We start from the raw sequence: 10,681 nt of genomic DNA, 5'->3' as shown, positions 1-10,681 counted from the left end.
GTCTCAAGAGACTCAAATAAAAACAGTGCTTAAACCCTAACTCACCAGGGGAGGAGAAACTCCCCCTGTCCGAAACCCCGAGGATCAGGGGTGCAGTGTAACGTGACTGGCTTCAGCATAAATAACGATTTAAGAGACAACAGAACAAAGAACCTGGTATCTGGAAAAGTTCCAGCACAAGAACTCCTGGACCCCATGAAGACAACAGGACAACAGTTCTAAATCCGATAAACAGAAAGCGACAGATTAAGAGCTCCCTGTCCAGCAGAAGGATTGCACTCGTTACATCGTTACATGGGCATGACCTCAGGACACCTCCCCTTTTCCCTTTTACTACTTTCCAGAAAAGCACGTGTTTCTCCTGTCACAGACAAAGAAACAGAACTTACACAGACAATTCATAAGACAATCATTTAAAATCATTGAAAGTATCGGAGCAATATACTCCCAAATAATATGCTTTCTGTTTGATGTGTTATTGAAACCATGATATCTTAATCTTTGCCTTATACCTTTTCCTTTTAGTTATTACGATTACCGTGTATGCAAAATACCTGTTATTTGAGCTTGAATGAAAGCTTATTTTATGTGAGAAACTTTGGTATGAATGAGAAGTGGGACGTATGTACAATACTCGCATTAAGAAACTTTATAGACGCATCAACCAAATCTTCGCAAAGATTTTTCTCCACATAATAAATTGAAGCCTCGTGTTAATGTATGTACGCTCCTCCTAGCAAGAAGTCGATTGGAAGATCGCGCCGTGGGACGGACTTATGCCGCGGATCAAAAACCCAATGCAAGACAGACTCGAGTGCTTGCTTGCTTCTTCGCCTTTCGCTGTGTTAATAGCACTCCAACCTGTGCTCACATGCTTACCATCAAAGCGATTAGTCACCCAAAACTCAAACACTTCAGTTGCAACTTCGTGATTGCCAGAGATCTTCAGGAACTTAAAGTCTTGCAAACTCAGACTTTTCAGAAGAACTGCTCAAGCCTCTGCGTCATCAAGAAACCTACCAATCTCCGGAGGGCTTCCCCAAAGGGATGCCGTCCTGACATCATCTCAGTAACCAATCAGCAACATAATTACCTCAAGCAGCCAAACAAGGAAACTCAGCTTTTCAGCTGTCACCCAAAAACGCAAGTAAACAAACAAAATCTTTTATCTGCTGAACTGGTGCCGAGCTAATTTTAAGCAGTAAACATAAGCCAAGTCTCTGCTTTTTGATTTTCTGAGGTTGCAAGTAAAAAAACTTTGGACTTTCCTCAGAACTCCGTTAACATCATTCTTTAGAACTGTATGTGTGTGTATGTGTGTGTTTTAGCGTAGTTTAATGTAATCTAGAATAGCCAATAAATTCTTGTTTTCATTTATAAAGAAGTATTGTCTGGTGTCTTGTAATTTTAAAGTCAAACCTTGCCAAGATCACGTTACGTCGCTAGGAGCTTACAAAGTATTATAAGTGTATTGACCTGTGGCCAAGGAAAAATACAAATAGTCAGATTGTTAAGATACACGGACGTTAACGTCTCGCTGGACGAACAGTTGATTAAAGTGTAAACTATCAAATTTCAAATCAGTTCTAATCAGGTTGACTTTGAATTTTCAGATTCAAGTCCTCTCAAAACCTGGGCTAGAATAATAGTCTTTTGATCAATATTGCCTTAAACTTATACCAGAAAAAAATTATTTAGTTTTATTTAGTAACTTTCAACATTTTATCAATTTGATAAGAAAATCTTATTTTCCTGAATAATTTTGTCTTGCTTCTTCGGTAACTGATCAAGCAGACTTGCTGGAAGATTATATATCTAATGAACCCTAGTGTCACAATCACCAGCTGGAGTGTCCTTGACCAGAGGGCACTCCATCCCAGAATATTGTTACTGCCTCATGAACTACATTTTCCAGGACTCTCTGACTAGTCTCATCATCACTGATTGCATTCAGTTGTGTCTCATTATCTCATTACCTCTGCCTATAAAAGTGATGTATCTTTCAGTCATTGTAAGTGAAGTTTTGCTGTATGTAATTCTGCAATTCTAAACGTTTCCTTCTTTCATGTCTCTTGGTTTTTGATTCCCTGCCTGTGTTTATTGCACTGTTGTTATTGTTTGGTTGATTGCCTGTGTATGATCTTTTGCTTGTTTCTGGATTACATATTTTGATTACTCTTTAATAAATATTGCATTTGGATCCTCAGCTTTCATGACTCCGTGCAGTTTGTGACTCTTAACATGTGTTCTTAGTAAAGAGCAATGGTTGAATTTAAGTTTCAGAAGGGATGTACTCATTTATTTTATATCACAACAGACACTGAGCAGGACATTCTATCAATTATACAGCAAATTCTTCAAATTAATATTCTTCATGCTACTCTGCTGCACTCAACTACGCACCTATTGGCTTTTCGTTTAGATGACAAAACATTCAAAAAGTTCATTTTTCTGGTCTGCCTCAGCTGTCTAACAGCGCTTATCAAGTATAAAATAATTAAGATGACCAGTCAAAAAAAGAGCAAATGTTTGATGCATGTTGCATTTTTTAGTCCATGTAATAAGTGACCCAAACTCTCAGCCCTTACATGAGATGGAGTTTGTGTGGAGCAGAATTTACTGTGAACCAAGCCACTCAGAGACACTGAAAACACTGGATAAAGAGCTGCTTGCATGTAAATTAACATACTTCTGCGCTGTGTATTTATATCAACTTACATCACAAGCTTTATAATTTGATAAACACACTCAATATTGTGTTAATTTATTTGATTGAGAACTATTTACCTCAGTATCTCCAGTTGACAGTTTGGACTCTTCAGTCCATCAGAAAGCAGCTTCACTCCAGAATCCTGCAGGTCATTGTTACTCACGTCCAGCTCTCTCAGGACAGAGTTTGATGATTGTAGAGCTGAAGACAAACTTGCACAGGACTGAGCAGTGAGATTACATCCACATAGCCTGTGTAAAGAACAAAACAAACAGTAATATATACAGTTATATCACAAGCTTTACAATTTGATAAACACACTGAATATTGTGTTAATTTATTTGTTTGAGAACTATTTACCTCAGTATCTCCAGTTGACAGTTTGGACTCTTCAGTCCATCAGAAAGCAGCTTCACTCCAGAATCCTGCAGGTCATTGTTACTCAGGTCCAGCTCTCTCAGGACATAATTTGATGATTGTAGAGCTGAAGACAAACTTGCACAGGACTGAGCAGTGAGATTACATCCACATAGCCTGTGTAAAGAACAAAACAAACAGTAATATATACAGTTACATCACAAGCTTTATAAATTGATAAACACACTGAATATTGTGTTAATTTATTTGTTTGAGAACCATTTACCTCAGAATCTCCAGCTGACAGTTTGGACTATTCAGTCCATCAGAAAGAAGCTTCACTCCTGAATCCTGCAGGTCATTGTTACTCAGGTCCAGCTCTCTCAGGACAGAATTTGAGGATTGTAGAGCTGAAGACAAACTCTCACAGGACTGAGCAGTGAGATTACATCCACATAGCCTGTGAAAAGAACAAAACAAACAGCAGATAATGTGTTTACTTATTGTGTTTATCTGGAAGGTTTTGTAATCTGGAGCACATATGACTTCCAGAAAGCTTTGACTGTGCTGATACAGTTGAAGTAAACTCAATGAACAGTAAATACATCGGATGCTTTTAGCTTTAAGAAAGAATTCAAAGTGATTACACAAAATTAAAGGACTTCCATTAGATTTTAAATGTATGTTTCAGTAATTCAATTCTTCATAAAACACCTGTCACAGCAAAGCAGAGAAGGGACAGTGGATCCTGTTGCAGCAAATTTGTATGTTAAAATTAACAAAAAAATTGTCCAAAGGGTACAGCAGGCAAACATGCATAGACAATAACTGACCATGAACTTAAGAAACCAAGATGTATAAATGCACAAGATAAATATATTTACATTTACATTTAGTAAATTAGCAGACACTTTTATCCAAAGTGACTTACAAATGAGGGCAATAGAAGCAATCAAAACCATCAATAATATGTAAGTGCTTTGACAAATCTCGGTTCCCCTTCAGGTACTCGAGCTGCGTCGAGTCGCTTTGGGAACGCCCCTTGCGTGACCGCGTTCTGAAGCACGTGTCAAATCCGTCCAATGGAGCAGCGAGACGTCACGCGCAGGGTGACGTAAGCACCAGAAAGCATAAAAGCACATCCGGCCGGGCGCAAACCAGCTTCTGCCCTTCAGTAGCGCTCTGTGTATGTGTCTGTCTATTTACTGTTGTCTGTCCGCACAAGCACTCATATATATATAAAACAATGAGAAAGCTATGGCGAACGAACGGCATTACAAACGCTGTGTTTCTCCCTGCCCACGATATCTGGCGGCGGGGGATACACACGATTTGTGTGTCATTTGTTTGGGAGCGAAGCATGCACGGTCAGCTTTCGAACAGCTGATTGTCATCACTGCGAGCTCTCGCTGCGCACGCTCCGCTCTCGCCTGGCTGCGTTTGATGAGAGCGGCCAGGCTCGCGATCCAGCTGGCAGCGGTCCAGCTGTTGCCGAGGCACAGCGCAGACTGTTGTCGTGGGGATCGCGGGTGGATTTAGCGGAGGGATCCGAGATGGGCTCGTCCTTTTCTCGGTCCTCACCCGCTAGATCCGCGGCTCTCTCTCTCGCGGACCCCCCCGCGAGAGAGAAAGAGCCAGACGCTTCATCTATCTTCCTCCGAGGAGGTGGATGTGACGAGTGTCGAGACAGAGGAGACTGTGGACTCGCCACCACAGTCCCTCGCGTATGAGGTGTGATTTGTGATTATGGGGGGTGTTTCGCGCCAAAATAAAATATCGTTTGGCCAGCCTAGAAACAGGACGCTCGTCCTAAAAATAATTAGACGAGCATGATCTGAATCCAGATCACAGCCTTCACGACGGGGGCCTTCCGTTTCCCCGATCTCCATGCAGAGGTGCCAAGATCGTGGGAGAAACCGTACTCATCCCGTATTACAGCCCCACAGTCTCTCACGACAGTTACGAGGGTAAGAGAAGGCCAGTCACTCACTGTCAAACAGTTTCTGAGGCTGTTGGGCCTGATGGCAGCGGCGTCCAACGTGATACCTTTTGGCCTGCTGTACATGAGACGCTTGCAGTGGTGGCTCAGAACCAAAGGATTTTCCCCTGAGGGGGAATCCGCTTTGCATGATCAAGGTCACGCGGCGATGCTTACGTGCCTTAGACATGTGGAAGAAACGTTGGTTCCTGGTTCAAGGCCCGACGTTAGGGGCTCCTTGTCGTCGCGTAAGGCTAACGACGGATGCCTCTCTCACGGGCTGGGGAGCGGTCATGAGTGGCCGCGCTGCCCAGGGTCTGTGGGAAGGCCATCATCTCTTTTGGCACATCAACTACCGGGGAATGCTGGCCGTGTTTCGAGCTCTGACACACTATCTTCCAGACCTAAGGGGGCATCATGTGTTTGTCCGCACAGACAACACATCGGTGGTCTCCTACATCAATCGGCGGAGTTATGGAAGCTGTGGGCATGGCCCCTGAGGGGGCACAGCTCCTAGCATCTGGTCTCTCAACTGAGGTTGTTGAGACTATACTCCAGTCCAGAGCTCCCACCACTAGGAAACAGTATGCCTTGAAAGTGGAAACTTTTCGCTTCATGGTGCGGACAGTGACTGCAGGACCCAGTCAACTGCCCAATTGGTACAGTTCTGGAGTTTCTGCAGGAGCGATTCTCCGCAGGGTTATCTCCCTCCACTCTGAAGGTATACGTGGCGGCCTTAGCTGCTTACCACGCCCTTCTGGGTGGTCAATCATTGGGAAGACACCCACTTGCCACTCGTTTCCTCCGTGGCACCCTGAGGCCCTCATGGGACCTGGCTGTGGTTCTGGAGGGCTCATACAATGCCCCCTTTGAACCCATAGAAGAAGTTCGGTCAAGTTGCTCAGGCTCAAGACCATCTTTCTCCTCGCTATTTCCTCACTAAAAAGGATCGGGGATCTTCAGGCACTCTCTAATTCGTGCCTGGAGTTTGCTCCAGACATGGTTAAGGCATTCCTTTACCCGAGGGCCGGGTATGTCCCTAAGGTGCCCACTTCTTCACCAGGGCCCATAGTACTTAAGGCATTCTGTCCTCCTCCATACCAGGAAGTAGGCCAAGAAAGGCGTAATCTGCTCTGTCCAGTTCGAGCACTGGACGCGTACGCACACAGAGTTGCCCCGTCGCGTAAGGCAGATCAGCTTTTTGTTTGTTTTGGTCCGCCAAAGAAGGGATTTCCGGCGACCAAGCAGACTACGGGTAGGTGGGTGGTCGAGGCCATCTCACTAGCCTACGAGTCCTCTGGCCTCCCATCACCTATGGGGGTCAGAGCGCACTCGACCAGGAGTATGGCGGCCTCCAAGGCTTTCAGCCTGGGTGTGGCCTTGCAGGACATTTGTGCTGTGGCGGGCTGGTCCTCTCCACACACTTTTGTCCGCTTTTACAACCTAGACCTGGCTTCTACCCCAGGTTCCCAAGTTCTCTCTTCGTGATGTGCTCATAAGATACACACACAGGCAGGGACTTGGTAGTAGGGCGCAGTTGGTATTCTCGTTCCCAAAGCGACTCGACGCAGCTCGAGTTCCTGAAGGGGAACGTCTCTAGGTTACGTATGTAACCATGGTTCCCCGAGGGAACGAGACGCTGCGTCTCTTTGCCATACTCCCTGCATCCCTGCAGGCGCTACTTCATCGAAGCTGGTTTGCGCCCGGCCGGATGTGCTTTTATGCTTTCTGGTGCTTATGTCACCCTGCTCGTGACGTCTCGCTGCTCCATTGGACGGATTTGACACGTGTTTCAGAACGCGGTCACGCAAGGGGCGTTCCCAAAGCGACTCGATGCAGCGTCTCGTTCCCTCGGGGAACCATGGTTACATACAGTACGTAACCTAGAGACGTTAGCCTAACGCTGTACATGTAGCAAGGCTTTTTTATTTGTATTTTTTATAATTAAAAGAAAAAACTACATAGAATAGAAAAAGAAAAGGGAACGCTAGTGTTAGAGTGTCTTTCTTTTATTTTTAATTTATTTTCTTTTACTTTTGTAAAATTAAGAACCAAACTACAGTATACACAGGTAACAAACGAATCAGCAACTATGGAAACAGATGAGAAGATATTTAGGAACCAAGGAAACAAAAGACACAGGAAACTAGAAACAAGATACAACAGGATGAAAAGAACATCAAAATAAGAGTCCCGGAACAGAAACAGAACATCAACCTGACGACACCTGGACAGTTAACCTGATGTTTCACGTACCGATTATTTTTCCTTAATTTATGACACAATTTAGAATAATAAACTGGTTAAAATGTAGGTAAAACAAAGCTAAATCCCTGGTGTTAAATTACCACTGCTCACATAGCATATTGTCCCAATCTACAGATCCAGGTTGTTACAAAATGTATTGTGGATTAGAATGATTCATGATTCAGATTCAATCAATAATTCAGATTACCAAATCCGGATTACAAGTACTCTGACTGAAACCACAACTCACAATGTAGTCTACAGATACATAAAGTTCAAATGGTAAAGCAGTCATCATGGGGTGTTTTCCCATGATTTAAGTGTTTTCATTTAAAGAGACAGAGAACGTCTCAAATTATGACCGTTACCATGGCTCCCTGAGAGGAGGAACGGGACACTGCGTCTTGGACAGTGTTGGGGAAAGTTACTTTTAAAAGTAATGCATTACAATATTGCATTACTCCATAAAAAAGTAACTAATTACATTACTTAGTTACTTTTTATGGAAAGTAATGTGTTACGTTACTTTTGCGTTACTTTTTAAATCTGGACAGGTCTTGCTTGTTTGTTTTCAAAATAAAAAAGTTATATTTTTGGCAAATACAGTATAAAAGCCTTTTCATACCAAAAGTGAAATGAATAAGCCTCGGGCTGAAGGGAAAGTAAATTTACATCCGTACAGTAGAATGTAGAAGAAGAAATTTCAACACACTTCAGCAATAAACAAAGACACACAAATGTTGTCTAGAGTAATTTGTGCTTATTAGTATGGTTGAACTGGATCATTGAAGGTCAGAAGCAAAGACATTGGTTAGTAGAATAGGATTAAATACATAAAGGATATTTGTGTTGTTTAACATTTAATTATTGCAGGTTTGCGCCATATTCTGAGTTGCATTATTTTTATTCATTTTGAGGAATACTGAATCTGTGTTTTTGTTTTTTTGTGAGTGAGATAAATTTATGCATATTCATATTTCTTTTAGAACTACAGTAATATCTAATTTCTCTCAACATGGGGACAGGAGAGCTGTCAATCAATAAATTGGAAAAAAGTAACTTGCGTTACTTATTTGAAAAAGTAACTCAGATATTATCTTGTAAATTTACTTGTACTAGTTACTTGAAAAAAGTAATCTGATTACGTAACTCGCGTTACTTGTAATGCGATACCCCAACACTGGTCTTGGACTGACGTTATGGGGAAGTTCATCAGCGTTACCGGTGTCTGAAGCATGTGTGCAAACATATGTAGAATGATATTCGACGTCAGTCTATGATGTCATCACTGGAGCACCATGAATATAAGAGTGCGCCTGCAATCGTCATCATCAGCCTTTTTGTGTTAATGAGCTGCTTGTTTGTATGCACATGTAAGATAAACACTGAATGCACTCATTACATTGCATTCGTGGTAAACTCTGTCCTTGCTTTATTCAATCCAGTAACATCATGTTCACACAGCGCACACAACGCCTCTGTACTCCCGATTTCTCCCAATATGGGGACAGGAGAGCTGTCAGTCAATAAATGGGAAAACAAAGTAACTGGCATTACTTTTTTGAAAAAGTAACTCAGATATTTTCTTGTAAATTAAAAAAGTAATGCGTTACTTTCCTAGTTACTTGAAAAAAGTAATCTGATTACGTAACTCGCGTTACTTGTAATGCGATACCCCAACACTGGTCTTGGACTGACGTTATGGGGAAGTTCATCAGCGTTACCGGTGTCTGAAGCATGTGTGCAAACACAACAATCCTATTGGCCGACGTCAGTCTATGATGTCATCACTGGAGCACCATGAATATAAGAGTGCGCCTGCAATCGTCATCATCAGCCTTTTTGTGTTAATGAGCTGCTTGTTTGTATGCACATGTAAGATAAACACTGAATGCACTCATTACATTGCATTTGTGGTAAACTCTGTCCTTGCTTTATTCAATCCAGTGCGATGAGATAATTCACAGGTTTCATGTGACGTCACACAGTGGTGCGGCCGCCATTTGTAGGACCGAACTGCTGTGCTGTGTTCTGGGCTGTGATAACAGCAAATCACAATGGATTATTTACCAAGAGACATGGATGTATGGGATTCTTTTGATTAAATATTTCTCATAAGCATAAATGCATTTTTACATTTTAATATTTTAGTTAGCAAGTTCATAATTGTTGCGTCTGGACCAATCAGACATACAGGTGCATCTCAATAAATTAGAATGTCGTGGAAAAGTTCATTTATTTCAGTAATTCAACTCAAATTGTGAAACTCGTGTATTAAATAAATTCAGTGCACACAGACTGAAGTAGTTTAAGTCTTTGGTTCTTTTAATTGTGATGATTTTGGCTCACATTTAACAAAAACCCACCAATTCACTATCTCAACAAATTTGAATACTTCATAAGACCAATAAAAAAACATTTTTAGTGAATTGTTGGCCTTCTGGAAAGTATGTTAATTTACTGTACATGTACTCAATACTTGCCTCAATTCGGCGTGATCAGTTTGTGGCACTGCTGAGGTGGTATGGAAGCCCAGGTTTCTTTGACACACAATTTGAGTTGAATTACTGAAATAAATGAACTTTTCCACGACATTCTAATTTATTGAGATGCACCTGTATATATTTTGTTAGTTATATTTAACAAACACTCTGTAACACCCCTCAGTTAACAAGCCATATGAGGGCCTATGGACCCCTCCCCCGAAATGCATCTTAACACCTCAGAAAGGCAGAATAGGCCTCTGATTCCATGGCAACCAATGCTGATAACACTGGTTTTATTGCCCAAAGGAATGTGGGTGGAGAAACTCACTACATTTTCCATAGGAAAGACACAATGCACAGTAAAAAGACTCTTCTCTAATTAATTCATAGGAAAACCTTTCTTTAATTGAACACACATATCCTTGTGTTGTTACTGTCCTTGTATATTGTCTTTTATATGATGATCTAAACGAGAGTGTATATTATATGTTGGTACATAAGCAATATATTAGTTATTGAGAATCTTTAGTAATTTCGATTCAAGTTCCATATGCAAATTACCATGCTTTCACACAAAGGGTCATAAAACTCCCCAGTATTTCCAAACTCCCGCTTGGAATTTCAGCCTTTCTTATTGGACAAGCTCATCCTGAGAGGCGTGAATCTTGTCAGGCCTTAAAGGCCTTACATCAGTGACCCGCCTCCAGTCTGAGTTTCTGTAAGATTCTGAGAAGATGTGAGCTAGAACGCTCCTAAGGACACCCTAAGTTCGCGCCAGGCCTCGGGCCTTGACTTTCCATTCACCAAGATCATCTGACTCAAACTGGTTCTTTTCCATCAACTAACTTCAGCAAAGATCAACTTGAGCCTTCAGATTGCATCAGGACTCTCTGTCAGACAGAC

At 41.9% G+C, this 10,681-nt stretch overlaps 2 protein-coding genes across 3 annotated transcripts in view; both read right to left on the bottom strand.

Annotated features, from left to right (window-relative positions):
- Nucleotides 1-3,370, bottom strand: part of LOC107574820 (stonustoxin subunit beta-like) — a 19,386-nt gene extending 16,016 nt beyond the window's left edge. Inside the window, exons 1-2 of one of the 2 annotated variants that reach the window (XM_016261256.1) lie at nt 3,354-3,370; nt 2,788-2,961 (exon numbers count right to left, since the gene is read on the bottom strand). The gene's annotated coding sequence lies outside the window, so the exon portion shown is untranslated. Of the gene's footprint in view, nt 1-2,787; nt 2,962-3,070; nt 3,090-3,353 lie in introns of those variants that run through there. The other variant, XM_016261255.1, reaches the window with a different exon arrangement.
- The window catches only part of LOC107574819 (protein NLRC3-like), a 21,357-nt gene that overhangs the window by 477 nt on the left and 10,199 nt on the right, over nt 1-10,681 (bottom strand). The window contains exons 3-5 of the mRNA XM_016261254.1: nt 10,527-10,530; nt 2,690-2,696; nt 46-110 (exon numbers count right to left, since the gene is read on the bottom strand). Of these exons, the coding sequence (XP_016116740.1) occupies nt 46-110; nt 2,690-2,696; nt 10,527-10,530 (76 nt within the window). The remainder of the gene's footprint in view (nt 1-45; nt 111-2,689; nt 2,697-10,526; nt 10,531-10,681) is intronic.

Source organism: Sinocyclocheilus grahami, unplaced genomic scaffold (assembly GCF_001515645.1).
Source record: "Sinocyclocheilus grahami isolate Dianchi unplaced genomic scaffold, SAMN03320097.WGS_v1.1 scaffold2353.1, whole genome shotgun sequence".
Classification (NCBI taxonomy): domain Eukaryota; kingdom Metazoa; phylum Chordata; class Actinopteri; order Cypriniformes; family Cyprinidae; genus Sinocyclocheilus; species Sinocyclocheilus grahami.
This window is presented reverse-complemented; position numbering and strand designations above follow the sequence as displayed.